At 45.1% G+C, this 25,809-nt stretch overlaps 3 protein-coding genes across 6 annotated transcripts in view; 2 read left to right on the top strand and 1 right to left on the bottom strand.

Annotated features, from left to right (window-relative positions):
* LOC142814142 (uncharacterized) overlaps positions 1 to 3,061 on the top strand; it is an 88,424-nt gene extending 85,363 nt beyond the window's left edge. For 3 of the 4 annotated variants that reach the window (XM_075892087.1, XM_075892088.1, XM_075892085.1), the window contains exons 5-6: positions 317 to 490; positions 2,079 to 3,061. In XM_075892087.1, the coding sequence (XP_075748202.1) occupies positions 317 to 490; positions 2,079 to 2,658 (754 nt within the window). In that variant the 3' untranslated portion in view covers positions 2,659 to 3,061. The remainder of the gene's footprint in view (positions 1 to 316; positions 491 to 2,078) is intronic. The other variant, XM_075892086.1, reaches the window with a different exon arrangement.
* Positions 3,062 to 14,023: 10,962 nt separating this feature from the next.
* Positions 14,024 to 22,325, top strand: LOC142761606 (phosphopantothenate--cysteine ligase-like). The gene is made up of 7 exons (XM_075892082.1): positions 14,024 to 14,798; positions 15,830 to 15,918; positions 16,417 to 16,553; positions 17,829 to 18,055; positions 18,847 to 18,966; positions 20,407 to 20,472; positions 21,228 to 22,325. The coding sequence occupies exons 1-7, from the start codon at positions 14,658 to 14,660 to the stop codon at positions 21,465 to 21,467; spliced, it is 1,020 nt and encodes a 339-aa protein (XP_075748197.1). The 5' UTR covers positions 14,024 to 14,657; the 3' UTR covers positions 21,468 to 22,325.
* Positions 22,326 to 22,623: 298 nt separating this feature from the next.
* LOC142814140 (DNA replication licensing factor MCM6-like) overlaps positions 22,624 to 25,809 on the bottom strand; it is a 39,639-nt gene continuing 36,453 nt past the window's right edge. Inside the window, exon 17 of the mRNA XM_075892080.1 lies at positions 22,624 to 23,114. Within this exon, the coding sequence (XP_075748195.1) occupies positions 22,998 to 23,114 (117 nt within the window). The 3' untranslated portion in view covers positions 22,624 to 22,997. The remainder of the gene's footprint in view (positions 23,115 to 25,809) is intronic.

Here is a 25,809-nt window from a genome sequence, read left to right as displayed (position 1 = left end):
ACTTAGTGGGGGTAGACGGAATGTCTAGGCAGATGCATGAGCATGAAAGCATTAAGAGCTCTACCTGTACAATACAACCGACTAAGAATAAAGATGGCTTTCACTTTGAAGTCACACTAGGCAAGTGCAGAAGGGAGCATGATAGTTTCTCTATAGTCTTATTAGCACCATACATACTTGGGCCTATATCGTTTGCTTGTTGCCAACCATTCGACGACGTGACCGCAATCATGTGTCTTTTTTAAGCATTCACACGCTTCCTATCTTGCGTTTTAACTGACATCAATCCTATCATTCGTATCACTTGTTGATGCAGAGTTCTGACAGAGCCACTCTACCTCTCCAACAAGAGCCTGCACCTGTTCATCCAGACTAGTTTGACCATGAAGGAAATCGAAGACGTCGTCAGAGGCACGGAAGGCGCCTACACACCAGAGACCAAACCACCCATAGTGCTCGCACTACACGACGAAGTCTTTGAAGAGACTGGGTAGGTGGACCGTACGTCTTCGCGGCTCTGAATTTAAGTGCGGACTGTCGGAAAACCGAATGGTGCGATCTTCTTTTAGCTGTGTGCAAGGTGTGAAGTATAGTGAGAGCGCGGACTTTCAAAGTAAAAAGAGTGACCACAATGCTCCGAGTTGAATACGTCATCGCGTCCAGCGGTGTGATCAATGATCAGTTCCCGAAACTGTGCTTGAACTTTCTTGACTGCCAGTGACAATGTGTGCGCCTGTATATAGGGTTTCCGCCTACGATTATCATTTTTTCTGTGTGTGCGTGGTTTCATGTAACATTTATGCAGTGCCTGTTCGGTTTGTGGTGATTATGTTAAAAAGACGAGCCTTCGTGCGTGGTTAACAATGTGGTCGATTAACTGTTTCACCGACACAAAATTTTAGACAAAGATGAGCATCTGCTCATCCGCACTAAAAGAATATGAGCGTGATGACACTCGAACGTGCCGCATGATTAGGCCTGCGCATGCATGTCAACGTATACATTATATGCTAATTTCGAGTTGCGTGATTCACTTTTCTGTCACAAATGAATCTTGGTTTCTTTTCTGCCCTAATGAAAATACTCAGCGGAATAAAGTTTGTGCACTATTCTTTTCGGATTTGCGCTTTCGCATGCAAACTACACGCATTTTCTTCTTTCGGCGGGGTTACAATATACCAATTCAAAAGAATGCGTTTCTAGCAACGTCGCTACTGAGTTCAATGCATAGCTATAACGACGCTAAAAGTAGTCTCGGTACAACACGCACGCACACACAAAAGCACGTGTAGCCTGCTATGCGATAATCTTTACACAATCTGTCTGGAATACTGAACGCTGAAGTTAGAAACCAGAGCAGAAGGGTCGAAAGGCGGGCCAGTTGGTATAGATTTATGCTGAAATATTGGCAGTGGAAACTAACGTAACGCGAAAGGAAACAAACGAGAGAGCAGACAAACTTGGTTTATTCACCGAAGGTAATATATACCTGAAAAACTCGAAAGGAAAAGGAAATACAAGAGGGAGGGTTCCACCGTGGTCATGTGTCATCCAGAAACAAGATTTTTCGGTTTTTCTGGTACATATTACATTCGGTGAATAAACCAAGTTTCAATCTCCGCTCGTTTGACTCCTCCTTTTACGTCCCCTTAGTCTGCGCTGCCATTATTTCAATATAAACTTTTTGTCAACGGATTTATTGGGTGCCACGTTTAGGGTAATAGCTCCACACTGAACAAAGCTCGCAAGTACTCCGCGCGTCACGCTCTAGGTAGGTAGTACAGGTGTTCGTTCTTGGATATTCAGTGTGGCCACGAAGGCCAGCTGCATGTTTACAGGTGACTTATTGTAAATGGAAGGGATTTGGTATCGACACAACCACGTCCTAAGAGAGCGACTTGACGTATTCATTACGTGTAGGTTAGGCACCACTTTTTACGTTGCTCATTTGTTCCGCAGGGTTTTCAGCACGACCATATAACTTGACCTTGTTCTCACAGCTAGACGATGTCGACTACTTTCTTCGGGGATGACATCTCTAACATTTTTCTCTTCGATTTTCTTTCTCTCTTTGCAAGAAACAGCGACAGTGCGTACAATTCCGCAGCCGAGGAAGTCGTCACGGAAGGCAGTGCCACGGCCGCACCACGAGGAATCCTCCGCAAGTCTGGCAGCGTCACCATGCTTCACAGTTCCAAGTGCTGCAGCGGCAACGGCCACTGTCACCTTCGCATCGGCTCCAACATCTGCGTCTGCACACCGACACTTTATCCGCCGTCTTGGGACAGGAGCGACGACAGCGGCATTCTACAGAGCCTTCCCTGTCCGCTGCCCAGTACCAGCACGCCCATTCCGGCTTCGGATACCAACAAGGGCATCGGTACCTTCGACAGCTGCCACAGCGAAGGCGCCAGCCCAGATCTTCGGTCCAGTGTCTTGAGGCTGCGGACGAGCGCCAGCGATTCGTGCCTGGAGACAATAGGCAGCAGCTTGAAGAAGCACGTGTCCTTCTCGAGCGCCATCGAGATAATCGACAGGGAGAAGTACGGACGTCGCAACGTGACGCTGTCGCCGCCGGTTCCTGCCGCCTTCGCGGACGTCAAGGCTTCCCTTTCTTTTTGTTCCTCTTTGGCCGGCGAACGCTCGTCTAGTTCCTGAAACGAGCACAACCGATCACGTCGCGCAACATTGCTCAGAGCATTGTACGGGTCTATGCCGCGTTTGCAAACACGCGAGCCAATCGGGAGCGCTGAACGATCGCAGTGGGTCTGACTTGCCACGCCCGAAACTCGGTTCTAGTCACCGAATACTCATCACTCTAATTTAGCACTCCATAACGCGGGGCCGTTCACATGATGTGTGTGGCCATTCGTGAGCTGTAGCCAGCCCCTAGCATCTCCGGCATTTCTTCCCGGAATCGGCTACATCTAGCGGCATTTTAGGAGCATCTATAATTAACAAAGGTGCTTGCTACAGCACATGCGTAAAATGCGGCTGCAACACCACTGAAGGGCACATGTAGCTGTTCTTTTTTTATGCGCAGCATTTACAGCGAGGTTCTTTAGTGTAGACATTACATGTAGGAAACTATGATGGTTATGAAACATATTCGTTATTACGAAAACGGATTTTTTCCCGCAAGCGAAATCTTGATTTTTACGCGAAGAGCGACTTATTGTTGTGAATGGCTCGCCTTCGGTTGTCGCAACACCCTCAGCTTAGAGCCGACGCTATGGCCCTAATGGAATGCACTTTAGAAAGCTGCCCGAACTGTGAATGCTCAGCGCCCACAACTGGCCCGTGTGTTCGCAAATGCGACGTAGATCTCGATATCTCTCTTATTGAGTTGGTGACGTGCGTTGCACGGTTGGACTCCCTTTACTTACTCGCACATATTTCTGCTCGAGAATGGTCTTGCGCCCTGTGGAACTTGCAACGTGTCATTAGTGTATCATTGCGGTTGGACCATCACTACAAAAGTGTTGAAGGGCGCGCTGCGATGCCCTCGCAATTTCGCTTCGCCACATGGATGACCACACACGTGTGGCCGTCCACACAACCTCACCGGTAGTCGTGTGGCCGTCCACACAACCTCACCGGTAGTGTAACCTCGCGACTACCTCGAAGGTTACGAATGACGACTACATGCCTCAGCAATTGGCACTGCACCTTTATATTTTGACATCTTCCCGCTCGGGACATGGGTGCGACATTTTTCGACTCTTGCCTATTGGTAGCTGTTTAATGTTCAGCGTTTGCTTCTGCCGTATGTAACAAGCCCCGTCCTTTGCTTCTGATCGATAAACGTGTTTGGTGTGAAAATCGACACTTCGACGGGAGAACATGTGCGCGCAAATGCAGGAGCTCTGCAGCTTGTGCATTTCGCTGTGATATTTTGACAAGCTTGACAATTTGTCAGGCTTCATGTGGTATACTGCTTGATGCTCACCAGACGTGGTAATCTTGTGCTTTAGAGCGATATACCTCAAATACTTGCATGCCGTAAGAGATGTAACTTGTATGACGCGTGTGTGTTTTTTTTATGTCACACTGATGTACTACTCTTTGACCAGACTGCTAAGTTATCTGCATGCGAGTATTACGTACACTGCCAATATTGACCGCGTTCGTTATAGGCGCTTGTCGTGGGCGTCGTTATGTCTGTTTTGATTTCCATAAATGACTCAACACTATAGAGCTTTCGAAAACACAAACAAGACAATAGCATAAACGTATGCTAAATATTGGCACCGTCCATATATGTATGGAAGCCCTGAACGCATTGTTTATGATGGTTAGAATAGTCAACGGGTCCGTGAGTTGTGCCATATTGTTTTCAGTCATCTGTGTACATAGTTCACGTATTGAGTTTTAACTTAAATAACTTAAATTCATCACTGCAACGATTATACATTGTGCAGTCGCTGTATGTCATGCCACATTTTATACCGAGAACATTTTTTTTGTTCTCAAGTGTTACGCATCACATTGACTTAATGTATTAACCATATACATTCCATGTGCAAATAAAGTTCTAGCGTGTGCAACCAGTATTTATCGTGTTTCATTCGTGTTGTTTCCTCCCAAGGTGTTAACTACCACGCTGTTGTCGGTATATGCAAAGTGCTTTAGAACCTCTGTTTTAACCAATCCCAACCGTAAGTTTATATATATACGCAATAATCTGAACTTTGCTAAACGCCTTTATCCCGCATGAGCGTAGCACCTCAGCACAGCATGTCTGATTTATTGCTATATTTTCAGAGATAAGGGGGAAGAAAACCCCGCAGGAATAATGTCAAAGCAGATACAAGAAAATGGGACTAATTGATGCAGGGTTCATGCAGGTACTTGAAACCCTTGAAAATCCTTACATTTTCTGTTTTTTTTAAATAAACACTGTCGTTCTCTTCACAGCGCATTCTCCGTAAATGTAACAGGTGGCACATGTAATGTGCCCTTCAATAAAGAATTGAGAACATCAGCTTCTATGAGGAACCAACACCATGCATTTTGAGAAACAGAAAAGGTCTGGAGGATGACAAACAAAAAGAAATGTTGCATTGAGAAGGACATCAAAATGATTACGAGAAAGAAAAAACTATCAGCCGTTGTTTGGGAGTTAACACCTACAGCAGACTCATACGCAGAAAAAGCGGAGACACCTGGTATGTATTATCAAGTCAAACAGCCTTAAAAAGACGGCCAAGAACAAACGGAAAGATATAGCGGATATTGACATCAAAACTCGGCAACAAGGCGTTGCATAATGGCCGTTCCTTCGTTTTTCCCATCTGAATAAAAGTTTGCGTCTTGTGCAATATTGTAAAAGATTATATCGAGCAAATCTAAGAAACTTAAGAAACAATAATTGAACATTTTCTATAGAAAGAAAATGTCAATCGAGCTGTGTAAGTTTGACGTCTGTTCCAGCACCATTTTTCGTTACAGTTACCGGTCTTCGATTAATTCTAGTTATTCCAGGCCTCGATCCTCCCCTGAGCAAGTGGTAATTGGGTTTGTAACAATGTGGTCTTTGAAAATTAACGCACATAGCCTTGAAAGCCACCGAAAACTCTTGACTTTGTTTGTCACGTAAACGAGCATGAATCCCATGCTCCCACAAAAATTGCTCACGCTGTTGTTCACGCAAAACATGTAAAATCAATTTTAAACTCGCACAGCTGCACATTCGTTTAGCACAAATGAGGAGCACGCAACGGTGATAGAAAAAAAAAGGCAGCACGATTCTATACAAAAGCTGGGAAGAAGATTACCACATCTTAGTTTTTGGCAGCAAGTTGTACGAAGCCAAATATGCATTTGCAATGGTTTTATACTTGTTATGATTGATCTATGTGTGGGGTTTAACATACCCAAACCATCATATGATTATGAGAGACACCGTAGTGGAGGGCTCCAGAGATTTCACCCACCTAGCGTTCTTTAACGTGCCCCCAAATCTGAGCACACGGGCCTACATCATTTTTGTCTCCATCGAAAATGCAGCCGTCGCAGCAGGGATTCAATGCCGCGACCTGCGGGTCAGCAGCCGAATACTACCGTGGCGGAGCTTGTCTACTGGTTACAGTGTACGACTGCTGATCCGAAGATGGCGGGACCAAATCCAGGCCGGGGTGGTCACAGTTTCGGCAAAGGCGAAAATGGTTGAGATCCGCGTGCACATATTCAGGTGCAGAACCCCGGGTGGTCCTAATTTCTGGAGCCCTTCACTACGGTCAGCATCTCTGATAATCATATCTTGGTTTGGGGAAGTTCAACACAAACAATTCAGCGCAAATTTGCATTTTTAAAGTTGATTGCTGCTTACTTTTTTGTTATCATGACGCGCTCATTCAAAAACGCAAACCGGCATGTAATATTTTAATGCGCCTAGTCAACGACTCGCTACAAGTGGAGCAGCTTTGACGTGTCCATGGGTATGTCAAGTGGCATTACTTATTGCACAATTAAAATAAGAATTCCTAATGTCATAAACCACTGGCGTTTATCAGTTAATCAGTGCATGAAGACGTAGGCCATGCGAAGTACGCGGTATTGCACAGGAAGGCGTGCAATGCAAGAAGCCCTCCCGCTGAAAGTCTATTTCTCGCGCTGTAGTTGTTTTCACGTAGTCTATCTTTCAGACACCCATATAGTGCTTCCCTGAAATTTCATTTAAGAGCGAAGTAGTTGAAGCTTCGCTGTTAGTCTGCCCGCTGAAGCTTCGCTAAGTCTGTCCCATGCAGTACTTCCCGCGTGATAATGAAGACTTGTAGACCGCACAACACTCCCAATTAACAAATCTGACAAGGCGTTTCTTATCGCAGGCTCAGTTAGCAACATTACCTGGGTAAGTCAACGCATACGTTAACCCGCTGAGCCTCCTACTTCAAGTTGTGGAAAACAATGTGCATATACGGGATCACGCCTACCCTAAAGCGGAAACACTCCAAATTTTCTTGGCTGTTTTCTTTATGCAAATCTTTTAGAATGCGTTCGGCAAGACATCTGTAACAGGACTGGATACTTTGCTTCCGGGTGAGACGCTTGCTTTGAGTGTCGAAACTGGACGCCATTTCGCGATGACATGATTGGGTGAGAGCATTTTTAAAACACAAGTTAGCAATGTCTCTCATAATGAGCTTTGAGTGCGCCGAGACAAAAGAAAGAAGGGGCATTTGCTCGTGGCTCATATCCATAAGCATGTGTGCTTTTCTAAGAAAAAACAAGCGGATGTTCAAAAAAAAAACCGGATAGGATCTCCTTGGGAGATTTCGTAAGTGACTTCAAGGGGTGCAAAACATCCTTCGCAACTATGTCAACAAGAGCACAGTCAGTTAAAAACAGGAAGCTATCAACTTAGCGAAATTATTTGCACACTTTGGCGTTTTTTAACTTTTTAGACAAGGCAATGCTAAGACCAGATAAAAATAAATCGCTAAGAATGGGTGCTATACACGAGCCGATAAAAACGTCCTCTTTTGCAAGTATATAACGCGTTGTCCTTACAGATAAAAGTCAAACATAAGTAAAACAATAAAAGTTCTAAGAAATGACGCATTGAGATTAAAGCTCTATAATGAAAGCGCACCGTGCCGTCATCTGTGGCATACTCAATGGCAGACGACAGAGCACTGGTCACTCCCGAAGTCCAATTAACGGCTGCGTTTGAGAGATCGAATAAAATAAGTCCTTTATATGAACCGCAAATACTTGGTAACTGTCATAGGGGTGGTTCTTTAAGTATTCATACTTGGTAACTCTCATGAGCAGTGGTCCTTCAAGTATTCAATTACTTGATCCATGTTCCTCATCGAGCAGAGATCATTGACGGGTAAACAGGCAAGCTTCGCTTGAGGAAACTAATCGACTGACTTCTGTCATGTGTGCACATCTAGTTAGTGCGTTTTAGCACTGAAAAACTTGAAGGTGACGTCGTTTGCCATCGTTAATCATCATCATCATCATCATCATCAGCCTGACTACTTCCACTGCAGGACAAAGGCCTCTCCCATAATCCGCCAGTTAACCCGGTCCTGTGCTAGCTGCTGCCAATTTATACCCGCATACTTCTTAATCTCATCTGCCCACCTAATTTTCTGTCTCCCCCTAACCCGCTTGCCTTCTCCAGGAATCCAGTTAGTTACCCTTAATGACCAGCGGTTATTCTGTCTACGCGCTACATGCCCGGCCCATGTCCATTTCCTCTTCTTGATTTCAACTATGATATCCTTAACCCCCGTTTGTTCCCTAATCCACTCTGCTCTCTTCTTGTCTCTTAAGGTTACACCTACCAATTTTCTTTCCATTGCTCGCTGCGTCGTCGTCAATTTAACCTGAACCCTCTTTGTAAGTCTCCAGGTTTATGCTCCGTAGCTAAGTACCGGCAAGATACAGCTGTTATATACCTTCCTCTTGAGGGATATGTAGTGGCAATCTACCTGTCATAATTTGAGAGTGCTTGCCAAATGTGCTCCACCCCATTCTTATTCTTCTAGTCACTTCAATCTCGTGGTTCGGCTCCGCGGTCGTTACCTGCCCTAAGTAGACATAGTCTTTTACAACTTGAAGTGCTCTATTACCTATCCCGCAGCGCTGCTCTTTTCCGAGGTTGTTGTACATTACTTTCGTTTTCTGCAGATTAATTTTAAGACCCACCTTTCTGCTCTCCTTGTCTAACTCCGTAATCATAAGTTGCGATTCGTCCCCTGAGTTACTCAGCAATGCAATGTCATCAGCGAAGCGCGGGTTACTTAAATACTCTTCATTAACTCTTATCCCTAACTGTTCCCATTCTAGGCTTCTGAAAACCTCCTGTAAGCATGCGGTAAATAGCATTGGGGGATTGTGTCCCCCTGCCTTACACCCATTGTTAATACTTTTCCTTAACTTGTCAATGTTTTCTTCTATCCAGGGGGAAGTCAAGTCCGCTTGCCGAAATGTCGGCTCGACACAAACCCCGTTTACGGATTTTTCACGGCCTGCTACACAACAGTTTCCTGGCCTGCGCCTTAACCTTTGGTGAAGCGACATGATCACGCCTTTTAAGAACGTTTATGACAATGGTAGTTCTCTGACAGGCCACGCAAATTACGGCTATCTTAAGTAGCTTTGTTGTTAGAAGAAATTCTAGGCTTTTGCGAGCCAAAACTAAACAAGAACTATAAGGCATGCCGTAGTGTGCGCGGGTGCTCTTGAATTTTACCCCGCTAGCAATTCCGTCGTGCGGCCAGTATATAGTCGAACTCGCGTCCTCGAGCCCAGCAGAGCACTAAATGACCACTAAGCTACCACGTCTGCGGCAATGGGAAAATGCATCGCCACAGTATCGTGGCACCAACGCGAGCGCAGCCAGTTGTAGTGATCAGCCCTATTTGTTGTCATTATGAGTTGCCGAATCCTGCGCTTCGAGGAGCATGAAACAAGACCTTAGTAGGGCTTGTGCCTCGTTTCTAAAAAAAACGCATTTAACAATCAATTTGTAATTTACCCGAAACTAAGTTTGAGGGAAAAGGCTATTTAAAAAAGGAAGAAAAAAAATTGATCCCTCCGTCATAGCAGTAAAGTGAAAGTTGTCCTTACGTTGAATATTCACTGTACACTGGTATAAGAGAACTCTCCGATGTATTTTGATATTTAACAGCTATATCACAGTTCAACGTGAACGCAACCACGTTGACGCTTATTTACACGTCGCCATTCGGAAGACTAACGTTCATGATCAATGGTTAGGCAAACCCTTGTGGTCATATTGTGGTAGCTGTAGAAGTAAAAATACGAATTATTAACTAACTGTCGAACTTAGTCCATACCATTCCTTACAACTCAGAGTAGCCATATGGACAATTAATCTGGTTAACCTTCCCGCTGTGCAGTCTTAATCACTTGTTTCTTTTTTTTTTCTCAGGCATATTTGTTGGCCACTGCGTTCCGCTGTCGCGTTCGTGTTTGTACGTTCGATCTCGCCCGCTGTGAATGCATTTCATACGGGGCGGAAACCAAGAGCATTCGCATGTGCTACTAGCCCTCCACTACAGCGCGAATAAAAATCAAATCATCATTTTCAAACGTCATCATCATATTCAGTTTGACTGCGCCCACTGCAAGGCAAGGGCCTCTCTCACGTATGTTCCGCAAAAAGATCAACCCGGTCCTGTACATTGTGAGGCCACGTTATACCTGCAGACATTTTAATCACATCTGCCCACCTAGCTTTCTGTCTCCCTCGTTTGTCTCACTTGATTGATTGATATGTGAGGCTTAACGTCCCTAAACCACCATATGATTATGAGAGACGCCGTAGTGGAGGGCTCCGGAAATTTCGACCACCTGGGGTTCTTAGCGTGCGCCCAAATCTGAGCACACGGGCCTACAACATTTCTGCCTCCATCGGAAATGCAGCCGCTGCAGCCGGGATTCGATCCCACGACCTGCGGGTTAGCAGCCAAGTACCTTAGCCACTAGACCACCACCACGGGGCTCGTTTGTCTCACTTGGAATCCAGCCAGTTACTCCTAATGATCAGCGGTTATCATGCCAACGCGCTACGTGCCTGGCCCATGTCCATTTCTTCTAATTCGAGCATAAGGACCAATAATTCAATTATTTATCCACCGCAAAATTCAAAGCTATTTATCATGAAACCTAACCAACTCGACCAATCTTCTTGTTTTCTTCAGTTAACAAGTTTGCTTGCATGCAGTATTTGCACACTTCACCACTGGCAAGCAAGCTCAGCTAAAATGCACACAACTTGCAACTACACACACACATAGTGCGAGATGTCTATGCAGCCACATTGTGAGGACGAGGTCGATGTCCTTGATATATGCAGAGATAAACGCACGCGGCATCTCTCACTAACTACAGGGCATTGTATGACGAAGTTATTTTAGAATACATATTGTTACGCACAAGGAGGACCAGGACGTATACGGCTGAAGGGGGCCGTTTATTTTGGTCGCGAAGAGAAGCGCCGGAGCGGCCAACAGGTTGATGATCGCAGTGTCGTCGTCTTCTTTCTTCCTCCAGCTTCGAGCAGCCAGCCTGTTCGCCCATCTTCGTTTTCTTCCCAGGCATGCGTAACAATATGTAAGAACTATCAACTGGTGTTGCCGAACATTCACAAAAATGCCCCCCCCCCCCTCCCCGTAGGGAATCGTGAGGAAATGCGAATGCATTGCGTAGCGTCTATAACGGCGTTTCGCACGTGAGAGCCAGCGTTATAAGAATAATGTTTTCTCTTTTTTTCTTACACCAGCTCCGCCGCAATGGTCTAGTGGATAAGGTACTTGGCTGCTGACCTGCAGGTCACGGGATCGAATCCCGGCTGCGGCGGCTGCATTTCCGATGGAGGCGGAAATGTAGGTCCGTGTGCTCAGATTTTGGTGCGCGTTAAATAATCCCAGGTGGTCGACATTTCCGGAGCCCTCCACTACGGCGTCTCTCATAATCATATGCTGGTTTTGGGACGTCCAACCCCACATATCAATCCATCTTTATTACACCATGCAGCTAATAGCGCCGTTTGCCGCACGTGGCGTTTTTTTCTGACTCGACAAACGCGATATGCCGTTCAAGCTAGCGTGCACGGTTAAAAAAAATGGCAGCATATCCACGGAGTGAATGACGGAGAGTGGGGCGAAGCATCCGTCCGTCCATTAGTTCTTGCTTCAGTCCATCCTTGCGTCCGTCTGTGTGGCCATCCGTGCGTCCATTCGCCTGTCCATGCGTGTGTCTGTTCGTGCGTCCGCACGTCCATCTGTGCGTCCGTCCCTGCGTTCGTCCATGAATGCGCCCCTGCGTCCATCCGCCGGTGCAGCCAATCGTGAGTCTGTCCATGCATCTGTCTGTGTGTCCGTTCGTCCATCTATTGAACACTCCAAGTACCACCATCTCGCATCTTTTCATCATATATTCCGCATATGCACCGCCATCCAGCGGACATTCCAAGGACTAAAAGAGAGGTGGCACACGCACACTTTCTTACGGCTTGCGCTTCGTGTCTGCTTCCCACCTTTAACCACCTCGAATTCATGGTATATACTAGTTCACTGTATTCATGGCACTGCGGCCCAACGCTCGCTAAAGCTTTCTAAAACCAAGGAGGTAATGCCCAGCGAGTATAACGTAGCAACCCTTTCTTGTCAAATAGGGCTCAATGTACATGCCAATGGCTGCTAAGGTGGAATGAGAGACAGGAGATTTCGGCTTTTAGTTAACGCGCACGCTGCGAATTTTTCATTGTTCAACAACGCACAGAAGAAATCTTTCACCGGCACCACCTTAGAGGTCAAAATGTAAGACTAGTTACACACTACGACTACTACTACGACTACGAGGGACGAACGGGTGCCCCTATAAGGAGCTTTGCCCCTAATATACCATGAATTGAACAAAACAAACAGTGTTCTCGGCTCGGCGTTGGCTTTTCACAGCGGCGTCTCGAGCACTCGGCACTCATTTCCGCATGTTCTTGAGAGGCGCCCAGCCAGCGAACGGTCGAGAGTGAGACGCGAGCGGCCGGGAAAGTGTGGCGCAAGGAGGAGAGAGAGCGAACGGCGAGAGAAGGAGCGGCAAAGCACTGCCACTACCCTATCCTACACTCTCCCACACCACATGCTCCGGTTGCTAGGGGCGATGATAAGCGCGCGCGCCCGCAGCTGTTGCTATGGGAGAGGGAGTGAGAACAGTGCCGCGGACAACGCGGATGCCTGACATAGCCCTACTAAGAAATGCATTCGTATTTAAAACAAAGTCTGAAGACCCCGTGGCAACCCCCCCCCCCTGCCGCAGGCAAGTCTTTGTTAACATAACATGAGAGTACAACCAGCATAGGCGTGCGCACTAGCGGGGGCGGCAGGAAAAGAGCACCCACCCTATATGCACCTTCGAGGGGGGGGGGGCGAAAAGTCAGCCTTATACATCGCCGTAATATGGGGGGGGGGAGCTGTGACTCGGGGTCTGGGGTGCGAAGTGAGCCTCATACATTTACAAAATATCGACGAACCTTCGCTAAAAGACCTTACCTTCACCCCACGTGAGATCAGTGCTCAAACTAAATTTTAACATGGTTTTTCCATGCGGTACATACTTCGCGAAAAAACACCTACTACTGGGGTTACTTCTTGAGGAAAGAACGAGTACACGTGACCATGCATATACTACAGCCACGCTTCCTCGAATCCAAATGATCACTTTGCATGAGAAAGGCCTGAGATAGCATCCGCAAGTTCCGCAACTCACCATTGCCGTTTTCTGGTGGGCTGCACACAACTTCACACAAGCAAGTTTTCTTCGCCAGCGTCCAGTCATTTGCCAGAGTGTCCACCACACCATCCGACCACGACGCATTCGATATATTATGAAGAGCCGTTTCGAACTGACGAACGTAATCTTAAGGAAGGCCGGGTAATGAAAAACGACCGCTGTTTTTTTATGCTATTGATTTCCGCACTTAGTTGGCCACAGCACTACTTCGCCCCCATTATCAGCTGGATCAGCCGGTAGTGAACGATGATGGAACCGAGCAGAAGAAATTGCCCCAGTTGCCCAGAGCTCCTCCAGTGTCGTGCGGCGGCGTGCATCTTTCGATATGCAACCGCAGATATCTTTAAAATGCTGTGAACCCTTGTTTCAACATCAATTAAAAAGGTCCTATTCAGCTACTCGCACATGGCTCAATTAATCAGCATGAGCAAGTTTCATGACGACAATCACCACGCCAAAGCTACACTTATCTTCACTGTGTCGTTCCAATAAAACATCAAATTATTCCTCCTGTGTCGGGTCATACAAAACAATGATGCAAAAATAGTCTTCGCAGAGCACCCAGAAAACCCAGAAAGGAATCTCATCTAAGCCAAGAAACGCTGTGGATAATCTACCAGCAGGTTGAAACTTGTAACTAATGTTACTTGTAACTAGCCACCTTACTTGAAACAAGCAGGCGTTCTATAAATGCTGGCCACTAAGGTTGCTTTGAAACGCGTTTAGAAGTGCAGACAAGCCAATCCGTAGCCGCATGTAGCTTTTTGTTGTCTGCGCTTGGTTTCGGTTGCAGAGTTTGTATGAGCTTCGGTTACCAGTCGCCTTTCGCACTCGTAATTTATGTAAAGTCTTGGTGAGAGAGCCTGGGGTAGCCCCTACGATGACTGGTCCTTGAAACAGCACTTACAGTAGCTCCAAGAGCGCGTATGTCGCCGCGGCCTTGTTTCTACTGAGCTGCCTCCCCTAGCGAGATCCGCTTCCTTGTTCACAAATTGTGTAAATAGCGCGTCTCGATAAGTGTGACCCTCTGGGAGCTCGCCCGCGATATCACCAAAAAAAAAAGAAGAAAAAAAAAAGAAAAAGCGCAGCGACCCACGGAGCGATCTCTCTCTGTGTGTGCGCCGTGCAAACGACAAGGCAGTGTGTCACTGCAGTCTTCGATTGACCCAGCGCGCCGAGCGGCGAATCAGCTGGCCGAAGCGCCGGACAGCAAAATCGTAATATGACGACATGAAGAGGAAGTCGGCCGTGATTCAGACGTCGGACCGCGAACGGCGACGTGCGACGACGAAGCGTGTGCGACAGGGAAAAAGCGCATTTCACCGCAGCTGCGCCTCGTTGGGCGCACGCTCTTCAACGGCCGCGCTTGGGGACTGCGAGCGAGTATGGCATCGAACGAGACCGAGCAGTGGGACGCATTTTTTTGCGCGACCAAGCCACCGGCAGATTACGACGAGCAGAAAAGACGCATCGATGAGTTCTGTTCCTTGTTTTCGGACACCAACGAGCGTGTTGTGCTGATCACGGTAGGTGTAACACATAGAGTACATGCGCCCTTACGGATATTCATAGGTCCGCATTGAAACGAGGAGCGGTGCATCGACCCGCCGCCGATTTCCCGTCGACGCTTTTAACGTGTGTGCAACCACATTTTGTTTATCTTTTAAAAGCTCTTGTCACACGTTTGTTCCGGCGTAGCATCTTTTACACGTAGTGCAAACTAGTGGTCGAATCTGCCGTGTTTTCCGTCACGTTTCTTGTCAGCGCATCGTACTAAGTGCACATAATCAAGTGTTCATTTCTGCGGCAGAAAAAGTCTCTTATCATCCTGCTCGAGCAAAACTTCGCCTGCGAGTCACGAATATTACGCCAGCGCTGCAAAGATGCCGAGGCGTTTCCCACTTAACTAGTACCGTGCATTGGTTGCTGTAGCACATGATAATCGCCATAAGAAACTTACTGTCTCAATCGTTGCTTCAACATAATCCGGCATTCCTAATCGACTCTGAATTCTTCGCGACAGGGCATCATTCATATGTACATACAAATTTTCAGCTGCTTGATTTACTGATGAAGCTTCATTACGTTTTTGTTAATGTCGGTGAGCAATAAGCACTATGCGAGGCTGTTTTAGAGGTAGATATATATTAGCTTGCTTAGTTACATATGCACGAATGTTAGAGCGCATGAACAAGTGGCAGCAGCAATAGGCATCTTGGATATTGCATCTTAAGTAATACAAACATAAAGGTTATGCAATGACTACGGCACCAGACTAGAGCAAAAATACAAACTCAAGGCGCTAAGAGATGCAAGGTCTCAAACTCAGCCCACATTTCATTAATCTACTGCAAACATGCAGGTTCACGCAGCAGTTTAGTCGAAGTATAGTTGCATAGTGAAGTGTAGATTTCGTGTACTATTGCTACTTGCTAAGTTTTTGGCACCTCTGTGTTGTCCAGGCAGCATCGACGTGCATCTCATTAATTTGTTCCTCTTCATACTGTGCTTTTTGATTACCTATTTTGCCCTGCCGACCTTTCGCATTTTCCGGCAGTCTGGAGGAACAGCTGTGCCCCTCGAACACAACACTGTACGATTTGTTGACAATTTTAGCGCTGGGACCAGAGGCTCTGCATCAGCCGAGTATCCTTTCTTTTTCTGTGGTTGCTGCACCTACGTTTTTTTTTTTCCACGAGAGAATAGTAGCAACATGTAATCCCCTAACTGGGGAGTGTACTTGTAGACACAACGCCACAGATCTGCAATGCTTGTACGACACTGAAAAAGTATGATTTAAGTCATGCATATTTTTGTTGAAGCAGAACATATGCTACCTTTTTTTAAAGAAAAATAATGAACAGTAGTGTTCTCAAGATGGTACCACTCTGCATATGTATAAAATAAAGTAAACAATGTTCGGTTATGTTATTGGATCTAGTGCACAAGCTGAATGGCATTATGGGATGCTATGAAGCACGAGAACTGTTTCACTTGCTACTCTTTGTTCTGTATGCTAACGTATTCATTTATGCTTCTAAATCTATCATAAACTTGCAATAGCTGGATAGTTGAGTAAAGTGTACTTTTGGGTGCATAACTTTTGGCAAGAAGATATCTGCCTTGACCAAATCAAACTTCAAGGTACTTTCTGGATCAAGGCTACGCTGTGCTGTTTCTGTTCCGATCAACAAGCCTGCAGCCGTTTGTTAGACGCTTCAAGCCTGGTGAACTGCTCAGCTACCTCCAGTTTGCATCTGGCAATGACAGCTGCATTCAGGGTGAGCGCAAAACTTTATTGTGCTTACACCTACCTACAAATGTTGCTATAAATGAAAAATTATATATACATATATTGGAGTTCCGATATGAACGTAGCAATACTGTATTTCTGAAACTCTTACAATGCTTACAGGCGACTTACAATACGAATTGGTTCGACATATTAAAGCTGTGCTTAATACATCAGTTTAGTGCCCCATGGGCTTGCGAGACAAATTTACAAAATTGTGTCATTTTAAAGAAATATGGGGTTTTACGTATGACTCTTGCAGTTTTTAATAAAGCAGACGATTTTCAAGAAATTGAAAAACATGACCGAACTGGAAATCTCTTTTCCACACTAGGTTGAGTTTAACACTTACTTTCAAATGCAATGTTATGAACATTGGTGCTTTAGACACTAAGGAAAGCATTTCTTCACGCCGATGTATTTTAATGTTCTCAAGGTTTACCTTACGTTTAACAGAGTGATCTTTTTCTCTCTGCATGTCACGTCTGTAGTTTCACAGCAGCCCTTTATTGCCACTTGAGTAGTTTTACAAAACTGTGGGTTCTCTTTATAACAAAGCTGTATTATGTGGAAATGCACTTTTTCCTAGCTTTCAGACCTTGGTGGCTGTTTCATTTTTGCTCGTGTACACATTGCCACGCTTGGGTGCTTCTTTTCCTCGTTTCCTTCCTCGGCCTTCATGGTCACCGACTTTCTTACTTTTCCTTTTCTTGTTCTTTTTGCATCTGCTTTTTGTCTGGCTCCTTTTTAAAGCGGAGACTGCCTTCTGGCCACATGAACACAGAAGATTTCTTTGTTCATGCGCTTTGAGGTGTTGTCAACGCTAGTGTTCTGCTTAGTGCAATTAGAAGAGCAACACCCCCTCCACTCTCCTAGAAAGGCATTCGTCCCAGGTTCAATCCTCAAACCAGGATTTTTTTATTTTTTTCATCCACAAGCTTCCTTTTCCAAGGAATCTGTGTGGATTTCCGAGTGGCTACGGCCAAAATCAGGTGCTTGTCGATCTGTCTGTCATTTTCTAGTGCTGCCGTGAGCCATTTTTGTGAGGTCGTAGTGGCCGGGACAACTGGTATTGCCAGAAGCTGAGTCTCCGAGATTAAGAGACATTTCACAAGTTTTCTGCTAGGGAAAGGGCACATGCGCTGGGCATCATGAAAAAGGCGGACGATTCCTTTTGTTACTGTTACCAGGGTTGAGGAGTACTGTCTGACTACAGTCTGGGCTCGCAGGGTGAGGGTATAAGTGCCATCCTTGTTATGTGCAGTGTGTGCGGATGCAGTTCCAAAGGTACAGCCCGTGCTCGAAGGTTACCAGAAGGCCATGGCGAAGGGCGCTGGTAGGCCGCGCCTCCTGCAGATCTCCTTCACCTCGCTGACGGACTACTTGTTCTTGCTGAAAGCCTGCGCTGTTGCTCTGCGTCCGTTGGGAAGCCGTGCTCTGTTATACTTGGCTGCTGCTGTATCAGACTTCTATGTGCCACCAGAAAACATGGTTAGAAAGATTGGAGATTTTGTTTGTTTCGCCGCATTAGTAGATGTGCTTTTTGTGGCCGGGTTATGTGGAAATAAATTGCATATTGGCAGCTTGTATAGCCCAACAATGCCTTGGTCTTCCCTATAGTTTCCTTACACAGTTAAAGTGCTCTTCAAAAATCAAGCTTTGGTGTTTCTGGTTACAATACCACTCACGGTCTATGACAGACTATTGGGAAGTTGTGGATTAATTTGATACCCGAAATTCAATATCACAAGCACCTACAGTGCAGGCATCAAAAACATTACGCTCTATGTAGATTGCATTGGGGATCCACTGCGGGTATATTATTTTTTACGGGCAGTACATGCTGTGTACTGGTGTGCATAACAGTTATTCCGCGGCAGTGGCCCCTTCCAAATCTAACTATGCTTTGGAGAATGCACGATTGCCTTGCTGTGAAACTGACTTATGAGGTTTGCTGCAGCCGCTATCAGATGGGCAGGCGAGAGCACTGGCTCAAGGCTGAAAGGTAATTAACATGGCTGCAGTCGTGGTTTCAAATAATGCCACTCCTGACCTACAGTGAGGGTGTAATGTGTAGAAAGTCAGGAAATCTCATGCCGTAAAGTTTCGTCGCCCGAGATTTCCGACGTGTCTAATGTTTGTTACCTCTACGGAGCGTGAAACACACCCCTCTCCCCCAATTACCTGCCGCTCCTCAAATGTCCACCACTCGAAATTTTCTTAGAAAGAGCCTGCCTGGAAAGTAAATAAATATCTTATGACTTTTGATGCTCCTGATGCAGCCTGAGCACAAGATACATTCCGATGCGGGTCCACTGCAGTTGCGCCTACATCTGGTTCCCAAGATGCTCAAGCCGCTCATTTGCTGTTGGAATCCTACAGCCTATGTCGTCTCCTTCAAGGTGATTCTCCCGCTTAATTCTGTACTCATCGTGCAAGCAAGGGCACATATACAATCATATAAAATGGCCATTATTTTTGCCAAATGTAAACTGAGCTGTAACCTGCGGTGCATTATGCCACAATGGTCGATTCTGGTGAAGATTGACAAATTTACATGTCTTGGCTTGAATCTTCGTGCTGTTACAGTCAACAACTAATGCGATACCCTTGTCGAGGGCCTTTAGGGTATTCTGAAATAAATAATTATAAAAATGAGCATGTCCTTTTGTCACACACAGCACACTATGCTGAACAGACCAGGCCTACCATATGAAAGTTCAGTGACTGAGCAATGCGATAAGCTCACGCAGTGCAAGATGACAGTATTACATCACATTAAAGACATTAGAAGTAGCTGTGGAGCACATAATTTTAAAGCTGCAACAGCCTCTTCAACCTTACCTTAATTTAAAGGGACACTAAAGAGCAACACAATTTTTCGCGTAATTGTGAAGTACAATTTCACAATCCCGAAAACGCTACTCTTACCGCGACACAACGCATGGTCAGTGAGAAAATGCACGAAATGAAAGTGGTGGTGAAAACGCTACCTTAAGAATCCAACACCAAACACCGTGATGTTATAAATTCTGAAGCATACAAAGCTTCAGATAATTTTGAGCCAGTATCGCGGGGAAAAAAAACAAACAAAAAATATATTTTTGAATTTCTTACATCACGCTTGGAGATTTCGGATTGAAATTTAAAAATGAAACTTCAACCTCGATTTTTTTCCCTAATAATAAATTTATGATAGTGAAACATATGGCATTGGAGTTCTCGGGGCACAGTTTGTCAATTTAAACTGAGTCATTGTACCGCTTCAGTGTCCCCTTGAAGGATTTTTTCAGTGTTAACCCCCTCTATAAGTTCCATTTTCACTTGTTAATCGCCTTTGTGGTTGCCTGAAGGCTTGGACTGTTGAAAATTTGTTCTCAAAACAAAATCGTCCAAAACTGAATTTAACTTCAAATGTTTGATTATGATTCTAAGCAGAAGTACCGGATATCTTTTTTTACTGCACGTGACAGCTCATTTACGATATATGATGCAAATGGAAAGTAGGCTTCCAGTTTCTGTTCTTCTCTGATATTTGGCTTGGCCCATTGCTGCCCGTCGTTGGGCCTCTCCCAACGTGCAACACTGCTCCAGCGGCCCGTTGTCAGGCACCACTGGAGAAGCTCTCTCATAATATATTCACGCGTGCATTTTCTTACAGCATTATGCCGCATCTTTCAAAACTGTGAATAAAACTCTTCCATTTGAGCTCTGCTTATCTTAGTTTCGGACTTGAATGGACGGAAAGTGAGAGAAAGGCTGGGTTAATGTCTCAATTGACAGTCAAGAAAAGTGTCTCAAATACTGGAAATTAAAATTGCGTCTGTCCTATTTATCACCAGCTGGAAACAGATGAAAACATCCTCCTGGACAAAGCAAGAAGAGCGTTAGCTACCTACAAGCACAAGGCAAGTGTTACTTGAAAAACTAAAGGCAACTCGGATACTGCAATCAACAGGGCTATATCAAAGGAGGCAAAGATCAAATAACTGCTGACTTGCTATGCATTTATAAATTTTAGCAGTCGTCTCACTGTTATCATCTTCCATTCTCTAAAGCAAGCGTACTGTAAAGCTTATGTCAAAATGTAAACACACAAAACATATACGTAAAATGTTAGCATATACGTTCTTCGAGTCCTCTTGCAATTGGTATACGCTGAAAAACTCGTAATTCAGTCACTAACGCCCATGAGTGTGTAAGAAGACTCGCGAGGACTACCTGTGACTGCTTTATAACTAAAGTAATTTTTAGCACAGGAAATTCGGCAGGCAACAGTCTACTATAGGTGGATAAAACTTTAAAAGTTAGCAACATTTCCTCTTTAAAGGTGGATGCACAAATGCCTGCAATATAGGGCGTGCACTTCAGACTGAAGCGAGCCACATGGCTGGTGACCGCGTTTTCGGAGTACATTGCCGAGTACCCGAGCAGGACTATTGCGTTAATCGCAGAGGAGATCGGCTGCCGCATTTTTGTCTTGTGAGCAGGGCCACTCGAGACTTCTTAATTAAATTGTATCCAACTATTGAAAGGTTATCTCCCGATTATCCAGAAAAGGTGCTGCAGTGCCCCTCCAAGACTGCTAACCTAAGTGATCTTTTCTTTTTCATATGTTTATTTGGTTCTGTCTACGACTCGCTGCTATGTCCCTCTCTTGCAGCTCGTGATCGGCAACGAGCTGCACAGCCGTAAGCACAGAGTCGTCTTTGTGACCAGCGACGATCATGAGGTTATTAACCTTACGCCCGAGCAAATGGCGGCAGGCGTAGAAATCGAGCAGATTATTGTGGAGAAGCTCGTGAAGCGTCACACGGAGCACATACGCAGCAGCCCGACAAGACGTTCCATCTCTGAAGTCAGCATGACCGGAGGAAGCGTCAGTAGCAGCAGCCTGCCTTAGCGTTCAGCGTCATGAACAGCTAGGCGAAATATTTCTCATCACTTCGGCATTTTATTGTGCTGCTACGAAAAACAGGTTGTGTCCCATAGTTATGTTTATGTGCACATAGTATAACGGATCTTGTTTAAGAGCCATACCCTGGCTGGTATGCTCGTTTTGTTTCATTGCGTGCTTATGTTTTGTTGTAACCTACCTAATCAAGAATAAGAAAAGTGCCTGCCTTAGCTTTCCATATAATATGTATGGGCTGAAGCACATAGAAACGAGGGATACTGTGGTTTGCGACTTACCACTGTGTTACACTGCGTTAAAATGTTTTCATAGCAGAAGGAAGCAACACATTTCGCCATTTCGTCCCATTGCATTTACCCGTGAAGAGTGTCTGCGTCGTGCTTCGCATGTTTCGTAGTTTGTAGTTTATGTCAAATAGTTGAGAGACTTTGCCAGTGGACTTCATGCACATGTAGTTTTCTTGACATTGAATTCATCCACCTCTTGACATTGAATTCATCCACCTCGTCCAGATGGCGCTTTGCACTAGCCGGTCTCTCCTTTTGATAGTGAGCAGGCCTTGTTTGTGGTAACGTATCCGTATGTTGTGTCTATTGTGCCATGAGACTGCATAAAATCGCAGACAGTTCGGCAATAAAGCATTTTCGATTTTGTTACTATGCCAACTGCGTGATTTACAAAGGTGTCTCGTATGAATTCTTCTGGCCATATGCTTTGTATAAAATAGCAAAAGTAGAGAAAAATGCTATGACATGAGCCACAGATTTACGTTGTTTCAATTGTACTTTTTCTGCACTACACATATCCATGTTTAGTAAACATTAAATAAAAATAATTTTACTTCTCTTTGGTTGTCATTTTCTTTATACATAAAAAAACCTACACTTGGCACCTTTACTCAAGCTGACACTTACCCTTGGCAATTCTGTGCAAAAAGAAAACTGCACCATATCATTCATATCACACTCACAGAGATAACTCCTCAAGAGATAACTAACTCCTCAAATTCATGTTGCTGTAAACTGATAAATGTTGATAGAAATAAATCAGATTTGTCTGGACGCATTTTTAGCCTCGAGACATTTTTCAGTTCAGTCAGTTTTACCAAACACCTCTTATGGACAAGATATGTATAGCACAAGTGTAAAAAGAATGAAATTGCTTTATTTAGAATACTACCTCAAAAATATGTTTCACAGTTTATGGTAAAAGTTACAAAACGATTATGCAAAAGCGGAGTATTGTATATAAATTCAAAGTAATTATAAAGCTCACCGACAAGAATGCCAGTGCTAATGAACACTGGACTGCTAAATTCAGATGACAGTTAATGCCCTAAAAAGTACACATGCATATAAAAATAGAGCGATGCTGAGCCCCAGTTTTCTTAGAAATCAATGGGCAATACTTAGTAAAGTACATATTTACATTTTTTTACATTACAGCAAGTGGCTGCATGTGAACGGTATGGCAGTGCCACAGGCTAAAAACAAAATAGGCAAGCCTGAGGAGTGCCCTTCACGAAAGTTCTGGGACAAAGTTGGGGTGAACGACCAAGATTGGGTTTTCGTCTTCTTCACTGTCTGCTTCAGCGCCTTTCAGGCCACTCTTGGAGAGTGCGATGAGAATGTGATCCTGCCAAAAAAGTTCAGCGTAACAATCAGCATTTGTTTTCAGAACCTGTTACCTTAAAAACTCACCGTAGAACACCATTATGGACAACCAGTTAGCAGCAAACAAAATATCTAAAGGAGTGCATACACTTATTCCTGAAGATGGCACACAATGATTATGAAGGTTTAGAAAAAAACTAGGGGTACATGTATATTCGAACTTCCGAGTATCTTTGAAATAGTGTTCACTGTTCAATTCACATTGGAATTTTACTATTGAAAGTGTTCAAACTTCCAGAAAATAAGTAGGCACATAATGGTTTCATTTGCTGAAAATCAAATCACGATGCTTCTAAATGATGTATGCCAATCCGATTCGCCCTGCGAACTTCCACCTATTACAGTAAGATTAAGAGCCACCACCGCACCTTGACACTATTTTAGATGAGGCACCTCAACCAGTGTAGTTAGAGAATATAGTGTAAAAGTGCGAAGTACAGCATCTGCTTAGATATACAGGCAAAATGGGGGGATGGGGGGGGTCATTAAACACCCCGCAAGTGCCTTCAAGACACCGCTGCAACGTCGCCACAGTACCCCCCGAGGAAGGAACCAAGTGGATTCCGAAACGTCAAGGTCTTGCGTATTTTAACATACTTTACTTTTTCCCACTGGTCTCATATCCTTCATGATGCACAAGATTATTCAAAGAATGCATCATCGACTAAGTATTGAAATTCCTTACTGGTATCACCAAGTCACTGCCAACAAAAAAACGATATATACGTGCAATTCCGTAGTAAAACCTGCTTGAAGCACCACTACAACATTCTTTGTCTTTTCACTGAAGCAGAGGAAAAATTCTGGTTTTATGGTGGCCCAATGGCACATTGTGGAAATGCCAAGGAGAAATTGGAAACCAGTATGACAAGGAATGCACACTGTGGTTGGCATTGGTAGTAGAGAAGACAGACTGCTTCTCTAGTTCTGCACAATGCATGTGTATAGTACATTCACACAGCAACTTGACACTGCGCAAAAATGAGGGGTTGCTTCAGCGTACAGGGTCTGTCAAAAGCTTCCAGGCGACACTGCCATAGGAATATGCGAGATAGTGGCCTGGGAACTTTTGAAGGACTCTGAATATTGTGGCTATGTGAAGCCGATCATCCATAGTTGTGTGCAGCACGTGACCTGCTTGCTCACACCATCATTGTCAATACACTTGCTGCATTGCCATGATTAGTATGTGCAGAATAGATTCTCTGCATCTGCTCCACTGGTGACCATGCATGGATGCAGTTACAGTCGACTCCCGGTAATTCGAAGTCGCTTAATTGGAAGTTTCGGTTAATTAGAAATGAGCAAGTGGTCCCATCAGTTTTGCATGCAATCGTATAGAAAAAAATGCTCGATAATTCGAAGTTAAAAACTCATAATATTGGTTAATTAGAAGTTTTTTCAATCGACAGTCTCGTCGCGACCGTAATTTTACAGTAAAATGGGGAACTTTTAATATGCCAAAACATCTGCCGGACCGCGCTGGTGTCTTCGCCATCACTACTGTCCGCAGCGCCACAGATCTTGAAGCGGCAATCTTTTTAACGCTGGCGAATCGCATCGGCGGCATCGACTGACTCTTTAGTTGACTTTTGTCGAGACTCGAGTGTGTCACCGTGTCACCCGCGCGCTGGGTTGATTCCACACGTGTTTCTGCGCTTCTGATTTTGAGTGTTGTAGTTGTGACGTACGTTTGATAATGGCAACTCGTGGCCCTTACTGAACGCTAGACCTAGCGACGAAAGTCGAAGTCTTGAAGGAAGTTGACCAGGGAGGCACCGCCAAACAAGACATTGCAAGAAAGTACGGCATTAAGCCTAACACGCTGTCGACTTTCATAAAGAATAAGCGCTCAATATTGGATGCGTTTGAAAGTGAAAAATTCAAGACATCACGGAAGCGGATGCGCACCGGCGCCTACCCCGAGTTGGAGGAAGCACTGCTGATTTCGATCAGAGAGGCACGAAACAACAAACTTCCTCTATGTGGTGAAGTCGTCACGGCAAAAGCGTCATCGCTTGCTGAAATGTTGGGCATCAACGACTTCGCTGCTTCGGATGGGTGGCTTACGCGTTTCAAACATCGCCACGACTTGATTTTTAAAAGCGTGTGTGGGGAGAAGGCGTCAGTCGATGAGGAAACGTGACTGACATGGAAAGCGGGCAAGCTTCGCGAGTACCTCAAATAATACCAGCCGGCAGACATTTTTAATGCAGACGAGACTGCACTTTTTTATCGGCTGCTACCGGACAAGACCCTGACATTTAAAGACGACGACTGTTCTGGAGGCGAAAAAAGCAAAGAGAGAGTGTCAGTGCTAGTCGCGGCGAACATGACTGGCACAGAACGGTGTCGCCTGCTTGTGATCGGGAAGGCTGCCAAGCCTAGGTGCTTTAAAGGCGTGAAGACTCTTCCTGTGGATTATGCCTCGAACAGAAAGGCGTGGATGACATCCGATATATTTAAGGACTGGATCACCAAACTCGACCGCAAGTTCGCGCAATCAAGCAGTAAGGCGTTGTTCCTTGTGGACCAATGTAGTGCCAACATGAACGTACCTGCCTTGAGTGCCATCCGTCTTGTGTACCTGCCTGCAAACACGACGTCCGTGTTGCAGCCCATGGACCAGGGCATAATAAAAAATGTGAAGGTATTGT

Source organism: Rhipicephalus microplus, chromosome 4, assembly GCF_043290135.1.
Source record: "Rhipicephalus microplus isolate Deutch F79 chromosome 4, USDA_Rmic, whole genome shotgun sequence".
NCBI lineage: Eukaryota > Metazoa > Arthropoda > Arachnida > Ixodida > Ixodidae > Rhipicephalus > Rhipicephalus microplus.
Note: the sequence above shows the minus strand (reverse complement) of the source record. Positions and strands in the feature narration are given on the sequence as shown.